The 19,321-nt window shown below is 38.5% G+C and overlaps 1 protein-coding gene and 1 pseudogene across 1 annotated transcript; one reads left to right on the top strand and one right to left on the bottom strand.

Moving 5' to 3' along the window:
- Positions 1 to 7,210: 7,210 nt before the first annotated feature.
- On the bottom strand, positions 7,211 to 9,078 carry LOC141344835 (atypical chemokine receptor 2). Its single transcript, XM_073849733.1, has one exon. It carries the CDS (start codon positions 8,849 to 8,851, stop codon positions 7,769 to 7,771), a length of 1,083 nt encoding a protein of 360 aa, XP_073705834.1. The 5' UTR covers positions 8,852 to 9,078; the 3' UTR covers positions 7,211 to 7,768.
- A 1,402-nt stretch (positions 9,079 to 10,480) lies between these two features.
- Positions 10,481 to 17,898, top strand: LOC141344604 (E3 ubiquitin/ISG15 ligase TRIM25-like; annotated as a pseudogene).
- The last annotated feature ends 1,423 nt before the right edge of the window (positions 17,899 to 19,321 follow it).

Here is a 19,321-nt window from a genome sequence, read left to right as displayed (position 1 = left end):
GATGCCAAAATGATTCTGAGGCTTTATCTCTGCAAAGCTTTGACATAATGACACCAAACTTTGAGTGTGCCTTTGTCACCTCACACAACACACCACATCAATTTGAACAGCGCCACCTGTTGGTCAAACGTATAAGCCATTAAATCATATCAGTACGCGTTCTACATTATTTTTCTGTCGTTTTGACTAAAATCATTCTAAAATGGCTTCTTTTTACTTATTGTTGCAGTTGGTCTGCTGTTCCTGTCATCCTTCGCTCCTCATTTTCCCTTTGAATGCTTGGCCCCGTAATTGCTGCTTGCAGCTATATTGTTCTACATATTTTTCTTTGTATCATAAATATGTTTCTTTTTTTGTTTGTTTTTTTGTTACTTTTATACTGGCCTTTTTAGTGTTTTTGCATATCTCAAACAAAATATTTGAACTGTCTTATGTGTTTGTAGCGACATGAGGGTGAGTAATTAATAACAGAATTTTTATTACTGGGTGACCTATCCCTTTAAAAGTAACTTTCCCCACCATTGCTGACCACTACTCTATCGAAATATGGCTTTATATCACTTTCAATAAAGACTAGCTATAGCAATTGCTAGTACCAGTGCAAATACTGTCACGTGTCTGGGCTGTGGTGTCTCCCTTCCCCACCAGAGGTCACTGTCTCCCATCCTCCCGCACCCCACTCCGCTAATTGGGTACACCTGTCTTATCACACACACCTGTCACACTCATTAGCACCACAGCTGTTCCCCATTAGCACAGTCTTTATAGTCTCCACTCTCCCTACACTCTGTCTGGTTGCATTGTCTCCTGTACTGTCTTCCGTCTTGTGTGTATTTTGTGTTCCGAGTTCTTGACCTTGATTTTGGTTCCTGATATTGTTTATTTTATATTTCAGTTTATGTCTAGTTGTGCCGTGTTGGCCTTTTGGTTTTGATTTGTTTGTGTTCTTTTGTGTTTTGTTTAAATTAAAAATACTCACCTGCTTTTGGACCCAGATCTCCTCCTTCTCTCATTCGTGACAGAATGCAACCAGCTACAGTGGGTCCAGCGGGTGAGAGGTCTTTCAAGGCGGCGTCAGCCGCTCGCTTCGAGACCATCTACGCCTGTTTGGCGGCGATGGACGCCCTTAGTGCTGAGGCGGCGCGGACGCGCCCCTACTTTATGGCGAGGGCAGAGGCGTTTTTTCGAGGGAGGGCGACCGCTCTCACTGTTCCGGACGCGGCGGTGACCGCGCTCTCTGTTCCGGACGCGGCGGTGACCGCTCTCTCTGTTCCGGACGCGGCGGTGACCGCGCTCTCTGTTCCGGACGCGGCGGTGACCGCGCTCTCTGTTCCGGACGCGGCGGTGACTGCTCTCTCTGTTCCGGACGCGGCGGTGACCGCTCTATCTGTTCCGGACGCGGCGGTGACCGTTCTCTCTGTTCCTGACGCGGCGGTGACCGCTTTCTCTGTGCCGGACGCGGCGGTGACTGCTGGCGTTCCTCTGGCGGCTATGCCAGCTCACGTTCCTCTGGCGGCTATGCCGGCTCGCGTTCCTCTGGCAGCGGTGCCCGCTGACGTTCCTCTGGCAGCTATGCCAGCTCACGTTCCTCTGGCGACTGACGTTCCTCTGGCAGCTATGCCAGCTCACGTTCCTCTGGCGACTGACGTTCCTCTGGCAGCTATGCCAGCTCACGTTCCTCTGGCGGCGAAGCCAACTCGCGTTCCTCCGCTGCACGGGCCTGGCCCGCCATCCCTCCCCCTGGTTCACCAGTCCCCCGTTCCTCCTCCCTCCAGACTTTTGTTCGGCCTTGTGGAACGTCTGGGAGCCGTTCCGTAGAGGAGGGGTCCTGTCACGTGTCTGAGCTGTGGTGTCTCCCTTCCCCACCAGAGGTCACTGTCTCCCATCCTCCCGCACCCCACTCCGCTAATTGGGTACACCTGTCTTATCACACACACCTGTCACACTCATTAGCACCACAGCTGTTCCCCATTAGCACAGTCTTTATAGTCTCCACTCTCCCTACACTCTGTCTGGTTGCATTGTCTCCTGTACTGTCTTCCGTCTTGTGTGTATTTTGTGTTCCGAGTTCTTGACCTTGATTTTGGTTCCTGATATTGTTTATTTTATATTTCAGTTTATGTCTAGTTGTGCCGTGTTGGCCTTTTGGTTTTGATTTGTTTGTGTTCTTTTGTGTTTTGTTTAAATTAAAAATACTCACCTGCTTTTGGACCCAGATCTCCTCCTTCTCTCATTCGTGACAAATACTCTACTGGCATTAAAAAAAACCTACTGTTAGGATTTTCTAAAGAAACGCAGCTGACCTTGCTTGCATATGCATTTATAGGAGTTTCTCTTTCAGACACAACATTTATGGGAGGGGAGTTTTAAATAAATACCTTGCAACGTGATGTTAAGCAGTTACACTGCAAACTAAGACAGTATATACACTGGAAACAAGCCAGTGTATACAGGATACACATGTACTTTGGTTTGACTTTAACATCCGTCCATTCTCCAAAACCACTTATTCTCCGCAGGGATCCTGGAGCCTAAGCCAGAAAATTGGGCCATAGGGTTCACACACAGATTAAAACAGAAAATCTCCAATTCATGTCTTTGAAATGTGAGGAAACCCACACAGAAGCAAGGGGAACAAACAAGCTTCACACAGAAAGTCCTCATGGCTACAATTTTAACTGGTGAACTTCAGAACAGAAATAAGACTTTGACAAAACAATTGTAATTTACCTTTTCTCAAAAATTTAAGTACCTGAGATTGTTAAGAAGTCAGTCCAGTTAGGTACCACAATATATTTTACATAAGTGTAAAAATGACTAAACCTTTGTCACTTTTGAAACTAAAAAACTATTTTGCCTCCTTAAAAATTCACCATTCACTATACATCTAACCTAGAAATACTCTTTCAGACTTTCAGCTGTTGATAAAGGCCCTAGTGATTGCCACTGTAAGTCCTATAACAATAGCTGATAAAAAGCAGGTAACACATGTTCATAGGTGGACTGAAGTCATAAAGTGTAACCTCGCTCTTTTTGAGCTGGAGAGCGATCATTTAAATGGGCCTTGAACTTTGCATTATTGATACAGGTTTTTTGTTTGTTTGTTTTTGCTATGAGAGACAAGACCTTATAAAGCAACACCATATAAAGACTCAATTTGACCTTCCATTGTAATTTCTGGGAAGAGACCAAGAAAAAAAGTTCAATTATAAAATAGCGTTTTATTTTTAAGTTTGTACTTTGTAATTTAATGTCAACATTTTAAAACTATAGTTATTTAAATAATCCTGGAACATGTAAAGACTGTAGAAAATGGTTAAAATGATTACAAAATACCACTATGCTGCATATAGTGTTGGGGAGTAACTAGTTACATTTAACAGAATTGAATTAAACTGTGCTCTGTTACAGTTACTGAGAAAAAAACTGTAATTAGGTTATTACTTATGAAAATGTAAATTCAGTTACATTTCTTTAATAAAATAATTACAATAGTTACACAACTTACTAATTTTTGAATATTATTGTTTATTTCAAATTGATATATATATATATATATATATAATAATAATAAGCATTCTGATGGATTCTGATATCAAAACATATCACATCTATCCAAGCTTCTGGAAAGTTCTTGAAGATAAAAGAAAAATAATAAATATCCATTGTGCATTGTTTAACCGTGCTTCTAAGTTCTGAGAGAGTAATTTTTAATCCAAAATGCGAATGGTCAAGGCTAACGTTATCTTTATGATAAGAATGCTGGGGAAAGACTGAGTCAGCATTTTTCAGAAGCACTGAACAGTGTCTTTTACGTTGTCTTTTTTTTCTTGACACATTTAATAGAGTCATTTCATAAGTATTTTAGTTTGACTAAATTATGTATACGCTATATGTGAAAAAGTTAGGACACCCTATTGAAATGCATGGTTTTCTGTATCAGGACATAATAAAAAATGATCTGGTCCTTGGCAGGTCTTAAAATTTGGAAAATAAATCCGGAGATAAACATCATCACTTGACATACCACACAGTGTCATTATTTATTATTTATTATTATTTAATACAGCCAAGAGGGAGAGGCCATGTGTGACCAAGTTAGGACATCCTCTGAGTCAGTTGCCTGTAGATCCACTTTTAGCAGCAATAACTTGAAGCATTCATTTTCTTTGTGACTTTATCAGTCTCTCACATCGTTCTGGAGAAATTTTGGACCACTCTTCTTTTCAACGGTGTTCAAGTTTATTAAGGGTTGTGGGCATTCGCTTATGCACAGCTCTCACATAGCATTAGAGTTAGGATGAGCTCTGGACTTTGACTGGGCTTTTGCAACTCCTTGATTATTTTCTTTTCAGCCATTCTGTTGCAGATTTGCTGGTGTGCTAAAGATCATTGTCCTGTTGCATGACCCAATTTTGGGCTAATTTTAGCTGTCAGACAGATGCCCTCACATTTGACTCGAGAATACTTTGATATACAGAGGAGTTCATGGCCGACTCAATGACTGTGAGGTGCCCAGGTCCTGTAGCTACAAAACAAGCCCAAAATAATCAGCCCTCCACCAGCATGTGTGTCTTTTGGTATGAGGTGTTTGTGCTGATATGCTCTTTAGGTTTTCACCAAACTTGGCACTGTGCATTAAGGCCAAACACCTCCACTTCAGCCTTGTCCGTTTTGTTCAGATGCAACTTTGCCGACCTAAACTGTGCCGCCATGTTTTAGGGGCCAAGCACCAAAGGTGCGATGGCACCTATTGTATCCGTTAGCTTTCTTCTTCTTCTTCTTCTTCTTCTTCTTCTTCTTCTTCTTCTTCTTCTTCTTCCGTTTCTTCCGTTTCTTCCGCCATTGCGTCCATGGCAGCCCATAGAACCACTTGCGGGAAAGTTGTATAATTTGGCACACTGATAGAGGTCAATATGAAATGTCACCATAGCCAATTTGGAGTCTCTAACTCAAACTCTCTAGCGCCACCACTAGTCCAAATTTTCACTTTCTTTTTGCTAATAACTTTTGAACCGTAAGGCACAAAATCAAAATTCCTTTTTTTCTCTGAATCCTTGGGTCATGCTGAGTTGAATGAACACCAAAATTCAAAAATCGTAAGGTTTAGTTTTTTTTTCTATAATTAATTGTTTGAAAAACCTACTTTTTCGAACTCGTCCTAGACGGTTAGTCTGATTTTCACCAAAATTGGCTCAGATCATCTTCAGACCATGCTGGCAAAAAGTTATGGAATTCAAGTTGATTTGACAAACTGTTATCGAATAACGCACAAATTAATTTTACGAATAGCGTGCAATAATGGATGTGAGGCTGTATCTCCGCAACACTTTGGAGTATTGAGACCAAACTTGGTTTGTATTATAATAAGCATGATCTAAGGCTACCTGGAGTGTTACGTCACAGTGCCACTTAGTGGTCAGGAGATATGAAAATTGGCTATTTTTGCTTATAACTTCTCAATGGTTTGGCCAAAAATCTCGAAACTGGCCAAACTTCCTGTTCGCCATTTCGATTAATGAAGAAAACCTACTTTTTTCGAACTCCTAGACCGTTAGTTGGATTTTCCTCAAATTTGTCTCAGATCATCTTCAGACCATGCTGACAAAAAGTTATGGATTTCGTGTCAATATACGAAACCGTTTTCATTTAACGCATCAACGAATTTGCTGAAAAGATGGCAAAGCGCATCTGAAGCTGTATCTCTGCAAAGCTTTGAGATATTTGCACCAAATCTTGTATGTGGCATTATCACCTCACACTGATTACACCACATCAATTTGGTAACAGCGCCACCTATTGGTCAAGAGTAATAGACCATTCATTAACTATCACTTATAAAATGTCCAAAAATGCTAATAACTGTAGATAGCATTAGCCTATTGTAATGAGATTAGTCTCAAAATATTCATTGGGCCATGCTGACGACATAGATACCAATTATGCCACAGTTGGTCAAATTTCCTGTCCGCCATTTTGATTTATGTTTAAAACCTACTTTTTCAAACTCGTCCTAGACTCGTCCTCGTCCTCGTCCAAACTCGAGTCAGATCATCTTCAGACTGTGCTGACAAAAAGTTATGGATTTCATGTAGATAGATGAAACCATTTTCGTACAGTGCCTCTACGAATATTAGGCTTGATGCTAAAATGACTGATGAGGCTTTATCTTTGCAAAGCTTTGACACAATGATACCAAACTTTGTGTGCACCTTTGTCACCTCACACTAAACACACCACATTAATCTAATAACAGCGCCACCTGTTGGTCAAACGTCATAAGCTATTAAATCATGTCAGTAGGCGTTTAACATAATTTTTCTGTCATTTTAACTAAAATCATCTTAAAATGGCTTCTTTTTACTTATTGTTGCAGTTGGTCTGATGTTCCATGCCATCCTTAGCTCCAGTTTTTCCCTTGGAGTGCTTGGCCCCGTAATTGCTGCCTGCTGCTATATTGTTTTGTTTTTGTATTTTTTAGGATAAAGGAGGCTTTCTTTTGCCAAGCCTTCTAAACATGCCATTTTTGTCCCATATTTTTCTAATGGTATTGTCCTTAACTTTATCATTTAAGCCTGTAGAGTCTGAGGTGTAGTTCTTGGGTTGTGTGCCATTTCTCTAAGCATTACACGGTCTGATCTTGGGGTGAATTGTCTAGGACGTCCACTCCTGAAAGGAGAGGTGTCTGTTTTAAATGTTTTCCACTTGTGAATAAACTTCAAAGTGTTTGGAAATGGCCGTATTACTCTTCTCAGATTGATGGCAGCAGCAAATGCTTCTCTAAGATGATTTCTGATGTCTTACCTCCTTGGCATTGTGTTAACACACACCAGAAGGCTCCAGGCCAGCAAACTGCTTATGCTTTTATAGATGCGCTCAGACTTGCTGATGATTAGTATTTGATTAGCAGTGCTTTACCCTCTTAATTCCAATGTTTCCTAACTTTGTCACACATGACTTTTCCATGTTGGCTTTATTTTTGTTCAATTTTTGTTCATATTATGTTGTTGTTCATCTGAGGTTTTATTTCCAAATTTTAAGATCAGCCAAGGACCAGATTTTTTTAATGATGTCCAGATGCGGAAAACCATGAAATTCAATAGGGTTTCCTAACTTTTTCACATGACTGTATATTTGCTAAATTATATAAATGTGTTTATTTATTTTCAGACACCTCACAGGGTCTAAGGAAATCAGAGACACACATGTATGAATTTGATTTTGGTTTTATATTTATTAAATCAGCCTTTTCTGTTCATATACCCTATATTAGCATGTAAAATCGATCTTATAAACTGTACAATGTCTGTGTTGATATCTGTCTTATAAAATATATTTACAAAAGATTATATATGTATTATTGCAATATATACAGAATGCAAGAAAAAAAGGCTTGTTTTACTTAGTATTTTTGTAGTGTTTCTAGTCAAAATATCTGAAGAAATTCTTAAATAAACATGCTTTTACTAGATAAGCAAAATGACACAAGATATTTAGTCTTTTTTCCATTTCCTATTTCCTACCTGTATATTATCTGCCAGTGGGGTAAGAAAAATAATCTTGTTTTAAGCAAAATTCACTTAATTAAATGTAATTTATTTTCCCCAGAAAACAAACAATACATAATTACATCATTTTGCTTATCTAGTGAATGCATCTTGATTTTTTTATTTATTTTTTTCTAGAAACAAGACTTTTTTGCTGTGAAATCGTATATAGTGAGTAATGAAGTATAAACAGCATTGTTGGCATAAACAAAATAAAGCTTTTACATTGGCTCAGGTAAGAAATGACTAGGTCGTTCAGCACTAAAGCTCAGGTCATGAGCTTGATATTGCTGAACCGCCTTCAGCTCTATAGCTCCATCCGGAGTTGAAATGATTGATGAACTGTTGGATTCCTCAAGCAAATACTCCCTTGGAGTTTTGCAGGCATTTCTGAGTCTTCTCCAGACTTTTTTGTTTAAAGAGATGTACAAAACAGGATTGATGAAAACATGCATGAAGGCAATACATTCTGTCACATGAATAGCAAAGTCAAAGTGTATGTTAATGGTGCATGCATAAAAAATGTGAAGGTCTTGCAAAGCATGCAGGAAAATGACAACACTGTAGGGGAACCAGAGGAGAAAAAACATGATGGTGAATCCAGTTTCGTGTCTAAACACTTTGAACGTGCTCCTCACCACAGCAACACAAGGTAGTCTGACGGAGCAAAACAGGAGCACTAGGAACGGTACGACAAACCCAAGTATGTTCATCTGAAATCGTAAATAAATTTTCCAGCCGACTTTATCGTTGAAGTTAAATGTGCAAATGCACTGTTCGTGGAACTTTTGCGTCTCGACAAAGCTGACATGAGCAGCTGCACCCAAAACTGAGAAAAGCCACACCAAAACGCACATAATAATATTCCTCTTTGGACTGTTGATGATGCTGGTGGTAGAAACAACACATGTAATGTCCAAAAATCTCTGCAAGCTCTGACTAGCAACAAACAGGTTGCTGCTATACAAACTCACCATGTAAACTAATGAGATTGCCTTACAGCTTTGGTCACCGAAGATCCACTCACTGCTGGCATACACTGCCCAGAAGGGAAGACTTAGTGTGAAAAGAATATCCGATATGACCATGTGCAGAGGCAACACTTTCCTCAGGGTTTTGTACTTGATGAACAATATCAGAAGAGTTAAATTAGCAATAATGCTCAGTGCACAGGTAATGGAGTAGAAAACCGGTAGAAACGCATTGCTAAATTCCTTCACATGTGTCTTCTTGCAGAGCCCAAAATCCTCAAGTCCATCTGCATTATAATAGTCATCATAGTCCTCAGGGTTTAAATCATCCATGGTTTGGATTTAGCTCTGAGTCCTTGTTACTGAGAGAGAATCAGTTCCCTTTTACTGAAGAATGTACTTCCCCATCAATATGGCACTCCAGGACACTTGACTTAATCTTTTATTATTCCATTCTTCTGGAACGCCACAGTTTCCAAGAAACAAAACAAAGCATGGAAAAAATTTGCTTGCGGCGAACACCCCTTGAACTTCTGGTTCTAATGCAGTGAATCACAGAAGTCTGCTGTGCAAAAGCAATTTTTAGGGTAGGTCTACATCGACAATAAGAGAGGAAATATGCTTTGCTGAGCATTGGGAGGAGCAGGAAAGAGAAATTACTCTCTCTCACAAACACATACTTTAAATGCAGTAGTCACTTTGTTTTTCTTGTGCGTTTAACAACTAATACTTAAGTAATAGAAATAGTTAGATTCCATCAATTTTACTGATAAAATAGTGTGCGTGATGGTATCATACTGACACAAAACTAATTTTAGGAGTATTTAAATAAACAGACAAACAACACAATTTGTTAAATAACATTATATTACACATTAATTAATCATTTTCAACATTAAGTGTCACAATTGTGTCATGATGTAGACTATTTAGATATGAAATAATGAGAAAATAAAGTATTCATGTATAAAATGTGTTTTATTTACAAGTGTCACATTTTTGTTGTTATGTAGACTATTTAGATAGAAAGAAAGAAAGAAAGAAAGAAAGAAAGAAAGAAAGAAAGAAAGAAAGAAAGAAAGAAAGAAAGAAAGAAAGAAAGAAAGAAAGAAAGAAAGAAAGAAAGAAAGTGTTCATGCTGCTTTAACATTTAGGTTTAATCAGCTTTAAATGTGGTTGTACTAAGTGACAACGTGGAACTTGGATTTTGACAGTTTTTACAGTAAAGGCATTTGTAACAAACGGGGCGACTCAGAGTGAGGATCCAAATGCAAGGCTTTATTAAAACAGATCGTGGTCGAACAGTCAGGGTCGAAAACACCAGCAAACAACAACAGCAAAGATAATCCAATAGCGTAATCCAATAAACAGGCGTGGGTCAAAATCCAGGAGAGCAAACAAAGTAACAAAGAAAACAAACAATGAAACAAAACAAGGAACAAGGCTAAACTATGATAAAACTGACACTGAAACAAACAAGGAAAATAACTAGGGAACTAGGAAACCAGGAAACAAGGGAAAAACGCTTGGTAGAGTAGCTAGGAGCAAACAATACTTCGCAGTGTGTGTGTGCGCTGAGCATGCTTTTATGGCTGACAAACAGGAAGTAACCAGCGAAGCAGCAGAGGGAGCAGCAACAGTCAGTGAGGGGCAAGGCTCCCTCTGCTGGCCTGGTGTGACAGCATTACTTTTTATAGTGAAGAAACAGGTGCAGTTGTAAACAATTTTATTTTTCTGTTTTTCTTTTCCCCCCGGACAGCATATTGACTCCCCCCCTCAGGAGAAAACGCATTCCAGTGGATTGTTTGCATTTGACCCCCTGTCTGATCAGGGCTCTTCGATTTCCCAAACCTTCCCTCCTGTTACAGCGCCCCTGGCTCTAACTGCAAGAGGTTTTAAAAAAATAACAGAGCAAAACAAGAAACTAGGATACAGGGAACTCAAATAAAACAAAAACACAACATGATGAGAATAAATTTAACTCGGAAGGAAAAGGAAATACTGGAGATAATCACAGCAGAGGTTACATCCACAGCGTGTGACCCCAAATGTCCGGTTTTTACTGGTATTACTATACTTGTGGGAACATTTTGTTCATGTAACATACCAGGTACACACAGACACACACCAACATCTATGGAAGAAACTATCTATGGAGTATGTGATGGTTGCTTCATCCAACAGAGTTTCTTCCACAGGCTTTTGGTTGTGTCTGAGCACCAGATGGCGATGTTTCCATTCTGGAACTTTCAGGGGAAAGCTTTAGAAGCTTTAGGGACATTTCTCAGGTCCCCATGAGGAAACAGGCTTATAAATCATGCACAATGAGTTTTTTTGAGTAAGTAAAAGTGTGCACAATCTCCTGTGAGGGCTAGGTTTAGGTGTAGGGTAGGTGTAGGGCCATAGAAAGTACGGTTTGTACAGTATAAAAACCATTACGCCTATGGAATGTCCCCATAAAACATGTAAACCCAACATGTGTGTGTGTGTGTGTGTGTGTGTGTGTGTGTGTGTGTGTGTGTGTGTGTGTGTGTGTGTGTGTGTGTGTGTGTTAAGAGGCAGGGGTGTAAACTTTTGAACGGAATGAATATGTGTAGGCTACATTTTTTTACTTATTTTGCCTAAATATCAGATCTTATTTATGTAGTACTGCCCTTCAGAAGCTACAGAAGATAACCTACTTACATGTTCCCAAGAAGTTAAATTTACCCCGATCTTCAAATTCAAGTTCTTAACACAGCTGTGGATCATTCAGGTAACTACACAGTATTAAGAATCAAGTCTATGTAAACTTTTGAACAGGGTCATTTTTATAAATTACTATTATTTTATCACGTGGACTATATGTAAACGTCTTTTATGCGAAATATCTTATTCAGGTCAGTACTACATTTAAAAAACAAGAATTTTGTATGATTTCTTTTATTTTGGTAAAATAATTAACATTTTACAGATTCTGCGAGATGTAGGTTAACTTTGACCTCAACTGTAAAACTAAAGCAATTGAAGTTAATTCTTAAAGGGATAATTCACCCAAAAATAAAAATTCGATGTTTATCTGCTTACCCTCAGGGCATCCAAGATGTAGGTGACTTAGTTTCTTCAGTAAAACACAAACAAAGATTTTTAACTCAAACCGTTGCAGTCTGTCAGTCATATAATAGCAGTCAATGGGCTCCACAGATTTGAGAGTCAAAAAAACATGCACAGACAAAACTTTCCCTTTAACATGAATGAAGGTCACTCTTGAAACAACAGTTCTGCTTATGTTTTAGACTCTAGAAACCTTTAATACTTTTTATTTTGACTTTTTCAAAGTCCCTAACTATTTGAGGGTGTGTGTTTTATTATTAGTATGTACTTGAACAATAGACACTGATGATATAAACATATGCATTAAAAATATATGCTCACATACCACCATTTCAATTACATAGCATGGGATATTATAACTGTAATGTAAATCTTACAGTGTGAAATACAGTGTCGTGTTACAGTGCTAATATATAGTCAAACCACGCTGACATACCAGTTTTTTCACATTTCACTGAAACAGAATCAGGAAATATTTCAGCTTGTCAGCTGAGGAATCTGAAACATAAGCATTGTCAAACTGTCGTATGCACATCTCTCTTTGTGTGTAGTTTTTCTCAGGACCAGTTCAGCTGCTCTGTGTGTCTGGATCTGTTGAAGGATCCAGTGACCATTCCCTGTGGACACAGCTACTGTATGCACTGTATTACAGACTGGTGGAAACAGAAGAGAGTCTACAGATGCCCTCTGTGCAGACGCACCTTCACTTCAAGACCTGCTTTATGTAAGAATGTCATAATTGTTGAGATGGTAGAGAAACTGAACACAACAAATATACAAACTACACATTCTGCTCACGGTTACGCCGAACCTGGAGATGTGGAGTGCAACATCTGTACTCGGAGGAAATACAAAGCCGTCAAGTCCTGTGTGGAGTGTCTGAACTCTTACTGTCAAAGTCATCTTGAAAAACATGAGAATCTTTTTAAAGACAGGAGACACCGTCTGATGGATCCCACTAGACGACTCCATGAGGTGATCTGCCCAAAACACAACAAACTGCTGGAAATCTACTGTCGAACTGACCAACAATTCATTTGTTTTCTGTGTTTGATGGACGAACATAAAAACCATGACACTTTAGCAGCTGAAGCAGAAAGGACAGAGAAACAGGTATGAACTAAATTCAAACTCTGATGTGCCAATGTTAAGGGGCCAAGAACAACAGAACAGTTGAGCAGATAAAAATGACAGTGAGCACCAGACCAGCTGCAACAATCAGTAATTAAAGACATTTTAGATTCAGCCTGGCATGCTGTCAAATTTGTTGATTCGTTAAATGAAAACTGCTTTTCTGTCAAAACAAAATCCATAACTTTTTTGATATATCATTATAATTTATGGCCACAAGGTGGCGCTGCCCTGAAACTTTTTGAGAAGCTTCAGGACATGGTGCTGAAGACACATACCACATTTTGTAAGGATATGCCATTGCATTCATGAAATATTGTATTGCATTTTATGACAAAATTTTAAATAGTCAACGCCCAAAAAATTTGGATACCATTTGACTCTATGTCTCTATATTTCCTGACCACTTTCCTGGTGGTGCTCTGCTTAGGCTGTGGTTTCAGGTCTTGGTTATTATCAGTGGTGGAAATAGCCATGATTCACTCGGAGAACCTTTTTCCGGGACATTATATTTTTAAACCACAGATGCAGAAAATCCCATTACTTTATTTATGAAATGTGCATGACATTTGGAGATTATCATAAGGGTTTCGTGTGAATATGTTAAAGCTTTACAGATGCAGTTTGGCATCATAGCATCATCATCTAGGAAGAGTTTGAAAAAGTTTTCTTAGAAACTAATGGCCGACAGGAAGTTTGGCCATTTATGTGATAACTGGTAATTGATAATTGGTATCTATGTTTTTGGCATAATCAATTAAATCTATCAAGACCAGTCTCATGATGATAGGCTAAACTAATCAAAAGCTATTAGCATTTAAAGTTTAATTAAAAATTTTGACCACAAAATGGCACTGCCCTAAATCTTTTTGAGTACCTTTAGTATTTATCACCAGTAGGGCATGGTGCTGAAGACACATATCGAATTATGTAAGGATATGGCAATGTATTCATAAAATATAGCATGTTATGACAAAATTCAAAATGTTTGACGACAAAAATGGCCGACATGGAAAATTTTGGATATCATTTGATCTCTCTGTACATCGTAGCCATTTTTCTTATCTCCCAGCCACTAGGTGGTGCTGTACTGAAACTGTGCAGGTACTCTCAGGTCTTGGTTATTATAACACACTCCAAGTTTGGTCTCAATATGAAAAACCGTTATGGAGATAGAGCATCACAACCAGTTTGGCATACTCTTTGCCAAATTAGTTTGCATGTTGTTGGTGAATGGATTGGCTAATCAACTTGAATTCCATCATTTTTTGTCAGCATAGTCTAAAGATGGTGTAGGAGGATCTAAATAGTGGACAAAAATTTCATGACAAAAATTGTTCTAGAGTGCAGTCGATACATTTTCTTTTTTGCTGTGGTCTAAAGATGATCTGATTTGATTTTGTGAAAATTTTATCCACAGCCTAGGAAAAGTTAGAAAATCTAAAGGGCAGAACAGAAAATTTGGCCACTTATGACATAATTAATATCAGTGTTCTCTGCATAATCCAAGCAATCTATCAAGACCAGTTTCATGACAAAAGGCAAAACTAATCAAAAGCTATTATAATTTTGGACCACAAGATGGCGCTGCCCTGAAACTTTCAGGTCATGGTGTCAAAGAATTTGATATGCCAATGCGTTCATAAAATACAGTATTTTATGTCATAGTAGGTCATAGTCATTTTTAATATCTCCTGACCACTTGGTGGCACTGTGCTGAAACTGTGCAGTTACTATCAGGTCATGGTTATTATAACACACACCAAGTTTGGTCTCAATAGGTCAAACTGATGTGGAGCTGTAGCTTCACAACCATTCTGGTGTGCTCTTCATCAAATTAATTTGCGCGTTATATGAGAACGGTTTGAATAATAAACTTGAATTCCATCATTTTTTTACCGGCATGGTCTGTAGGAATAGGTTTAAAAAAAATTCTAGAATTTACAGAGTGCAGTCAAATTAATTTGAGCCGAAGAATCAGAGGTTATTTGTACTCTTATGGTTCAAAGTGCAAATTTGAGCTGTTGGGGATGCTAGAGGGTTTGAGTTAGAGACTTCAAAATTGTTGTTTTTGAAGTTGAGACTGCCTTTTATCTTTGTGCCAAATTTAATAACTTTCCCACAGGTGGTTCTAAGTGCTGCTCTATATGCATAACCTCATATATATTTATCATGAAAGTATTAAAAGCATTGAAATTTGTTTACTTACTGATTTGGTGTCTGAGATTTTACATCCTTTTTGGGGTTTTTTAACAGAGGCTCTTGGGAGAAACACAAAAAAAAGCTCCAACAGGGAATTCAGGAGAGACAGAAGCAACGCCAGGAGCTAAGAGATGCTGTGAAATCTCAAAAGGTGAGTTTGACTTTCTTTCTCACTGGAGCTCACTGTGGGTGTGTGAAGCAGCAATAAGAGCTGATTGTGATGTATGTCCTGACAGCTCTCTGCACAGGCAGCAGTGGACGACACTGAGAGGATCTTTACTGAGCTCATCCGCTCCATTGAAAGAAGCCGCTCTCAGGTGATACAGCTGATCAGAGCTCAGGAAGGGGCTGCAGTGAGTTAAGCTGAAGGACTCTTGGAGCGACTAAAGCAGGAGATTAATGATCTGATGTGGAGAGATGCTGAGCTGGAGCAGCTTTTACATGCAGACAATCATGTCCATTTCCTGCAGGTAACAGAACTGAAACACAAAACAGTGAGGGGGGAAACTTTTCCTTACTTGGTGCATCTCATTCACTAATAATTGCACAGACTATTTAATTTTTACACATGCAGGAGAAATAAAGTAATTAAAGGGGTCCTATTATGCCAGTGTGTGGTGTGTATGTTTGGGCATAAAAAGCATCTACAAAGTTACAAATCTCAAAGTCCACTCCAAAGGGAGATATTTCATTTTTTTTAAAAATCCCTTTTGATGAACTACAACGAACACCTCCTTTGGACTACAGCGTTTTTTTTCCACATGCTATGAGGTCACAACATAAATTGCACCCGCAGAAATTCAAATCATTGGGGAGGGACGAGGTCTGGATTCACTTTAGCTATACTTTAGCGATATAGCATGGACAGGTCACTTCTAGGATGCTTCAGCGAGCTGCAATATCCATATTTAAATCGTTAGAGTCACTTTAATCTAGCTTGCGCAGTTGTACACAGAATTAGCTGCTTTAGGAAGGGGCGTGGAAGTACTTTAAAGCCATCTAAGCTGTTCGTCAATCGCAAAGCAATGGGACTGCTAACCAATCACAACACATTTTGTTTTTTAAAAGGCGGACCTTCATCAAACCCGGCACTAATCGAGCCATTTGTTCCAACCTGGGGAGAAAGCTATTGTAATAATGTAAAGTATGTGAAAAATAATGCATTTTTCAAACCACCAAGCATGACAGCATGTTCTAGTGCACCCCCAAAACAAAATAAAGACTTTGTAAAAGAGCATAATAGGACCCCTTTAACAGCTTTTTGAAAAACCCTACTGTTCTCATATAACATGTAGACAAATTTTACAAAGAGCATGCCAAAATGAATGTGAGGCTATATCTGCACAATGTTTTAGCATATTCAAACCAAACTTGTTATGTGTTTAGAAATGTAACAACTATGACCTGAGGCTACCACCGCAGTTTTGGCACAGCACCATCTAGTGGTCAGGAGATAACAAAATGGCTATATTTGCAAAAATTGTCTTGTTAGCTTCGTCACGACATGTAGTTGCAAATTATATCCAATTGGCCATTTAAATTTTGTAGTAAAATGCTGTATTTTATGAACGCATTAGCGTATTGTTACAAGACTTGTATGGTATGGGTATGGGTCATCGACATGATGCCCTGAAGGAGCCTGAGAAGTTTAAAGAAGTTTCACCACCTCGTGGTAAAATGAAATATTCACATGCTTTGGATGTGGTTGACTTAGTCATCTCCTTAGATTCCAGAATCCTTGCCAAATCCAGCTACACCAAACACCCTAGGTTTCTCTTTATGGCGATTAATCGTGATGAAACCACCAGAGAAAAATCAAAAGCATAGGTCGCTGCCCATTTGCTAATGGCCAAATCTCTAAATTTTGATAGCAATTGGCAAAAAAAAAAAAATGCAATCAGAGTTAAAGTCTGCTATATGTTTTCATAAAAATAATTGTCTATATCTCCAAAACAAAACTAGATATTTAAAACAAATTGGACACAATTATGTATGGGCACACTCTAAGGACACATAAAAAAAATTGGCAGAATTATGTCACTTGTTGGCGCTATAATTAAACAAAATATGAAATTTCCACAAATTACATTATAGCATAATGATATAAAACACTATATTTTATGAATGCATCCGTATGTCCGTACGAAACAGTATGTGCCATTGACACATGCTAATAGCTTTTGATACATTTTGCATATTTTGTTGAAACTGGTCTTCAAGATTCCTTGGATCATGCAAAGAACTTAAATATCAGTTATGCCATATTCGGTCAAACTAGCAATTTGTCATTTTGAATTTCTTTGAAAACCTTCTTTTTCAAACTTCTCCTATATCTTGGTCCGATTTTTTATGTCATTGTCACCTCACACTGACCACACCATGGTAACTTGATAACAGCACCACCTATAGGTCAAAAGTGAAGCACTTAAACAGTTTTACTAGTGATTGCATTTGTGGTTTTTCAGCCATTTTGACTTTAATCATTTGAAAATTATTTTAAGCACAACAGAGTGGCTACTTGCACTGATACAGCCCAGCATTATCCTGCTCATCCAGACAGATTTTATGGTTGTGTGCAGGTCTTGTGCAGAGAGAGTGTGTGTGGACACTGTTATTGGGAGGTTGAATGGAGTGGGAGAAAAAGTGTGTGTATATCAGTGTCATACAAGAGCATCAGCAGAAAGCAATTGTTTGGATTAAATAATCAGTCCTGGAGTTTGTTCTGCTCTTCCTCCAGTTATGTATTCAGGCATAATAACTTAAAGCTTAAATTTCCTGTGTCTTCCAGATCTTCTAGAATAGGAGTGTATGTGGATCACAGTGTAGGAATTCTGTCCTTCTACAGTGTCTCTGACACAATGAGCCTCATCCACAGAATCCAGACCACAATCACTGAGCCTCTCTATCCTTGGTTTGAGTTTAGTAGTGGATCATCAGTGAAACTGTGTATTTGAGAGGTTCTGCATATTTCTGCTTCACATACTGGGTGTTATATTATGGCAGTGTTGGGGAAAGTTACTTTTAAATGTAATGCATTACAATATTGAGATGCTTCCTAAAAAAGTAACTAAATACGTTAAAATACTTTTTATGGAAAGTAATGCGTTATGTTACTTTTGCGTTACTTTTAAAATCTGGGCAGGGCTTGCTTGTTTGTTTTTAATATAAAAAGTTCTATTTTTGGCAAATGTAAAATTATTTTTATACCAAAAGCCTCAGGCTTAGAGAAAAGTACATTCACGTCTGTACAGTAGACCGCAGAAGAAAAAATCAACTCTTCAGCAATAAAAATAAATGGAAAACAAATGTTAGGTCAGCAGCAAAGACATTGGTTAATAAAATGGCATTAAATCCCATAACGGTCGGTTATTCTCTAAATCATTTACAACTTATATACTTTTTAATCTCAAACTCTCGTCTTGCCTAGCTCTGCGTGAACTGTGTATTCCAGTTCTTGACAGTTAGGGTATGTCGAAAAACTCTCATCTCATCGCAAAAAAGATCAAACACCCTTTACAAAAAAAGGAAGCTGGAAGAGAAAATGAGATGGGAGTTTTTCGACATACCCTAAACTGTCATGAACCGAAATACACACAGAGCTATAAAGACGAGCATTTGAGGTTAAAAAGTATCTAAACTGTAATTTTTTTTAAATAACTGATCGCTTCGCTTAATAAGACCCTTCTTTCCTCGGCTGTGATTGTTTAGAGCAATTTGAAGCTGTACAGTCGTGGACAAAAGTTTTGAGAATGACACAAATATTAGTTTTCACAAAGTTTGCTGCTCAACTGCTTTTAGATCTTTGTTTCAGTTATTTCTGTGATGTACTGAAATATAATTACAAGCACTTCATAAGTTTCAAAGGCTTTTATCGACAATTACATGACATTTATGCAAAGAGTCAGTATTTGCAGTGTTGGCCCTTCTTTTTCAGGACCTCTGCTATTCGACTGGGCATGCTCTCAATCAACTTCTGGGGCAATCCTGACTGATAGCAACCCATTCTTTCATAATCACTTTTTGGAGTTTGTCAGAATTAGTGGGTTTTTGTTTGTCCACCCGCCTCTTGAGGATTGACCACAAGCTTTAAGATCTGGGGAGTTTCCAGGCCATGGACCCAAAATGTCAACGTTTTGGTCCCCGAGCCACTTAGTTATCACTTTTGCCTTATGGCACAGTGCTCCATCGTGCTGGAAAATGCATTGTTCTTCACCAAACTGTTGTTGGATTGTTGGAAGAAGTTGCTGTTTTGGTGTTTTGGTACCATTCTTTATTCATGGCTGTGTTTTTGGGCAAAAAAAACACGCTCACACCTGCCTGCTGCCATTCCTGAGCAAGCTCTGCACTGGTGGCACTCCGATCCCGCAGCTGAATCCT

The sequence above is a fragment of the Garra rufa genome, chromosome 10 (genome assembly GCF_049309525.1).
Source record: "Garra rufa chromosome 10, GarRuf1.0, whole genome shotgun sequence".
NCBI lineage: Eukaryota > Metazoa > Chordata > Actinopteri > Cypriniformes > Cyprinidae > Garra > Garra rufa.
This window is presented reverse-complemented; position numbering and strand designations above follow the sequence as displayed.

Bases quoted from the DNA above. Each gene is read 5' to 3' on its own strand.
- LOC141344835 (XM_073849733.1), bottom strand. From the start codon at position 8,851: ATGGATGATTTAAACCCTGAGGACTATGATGACTATTATAATGCAGAT.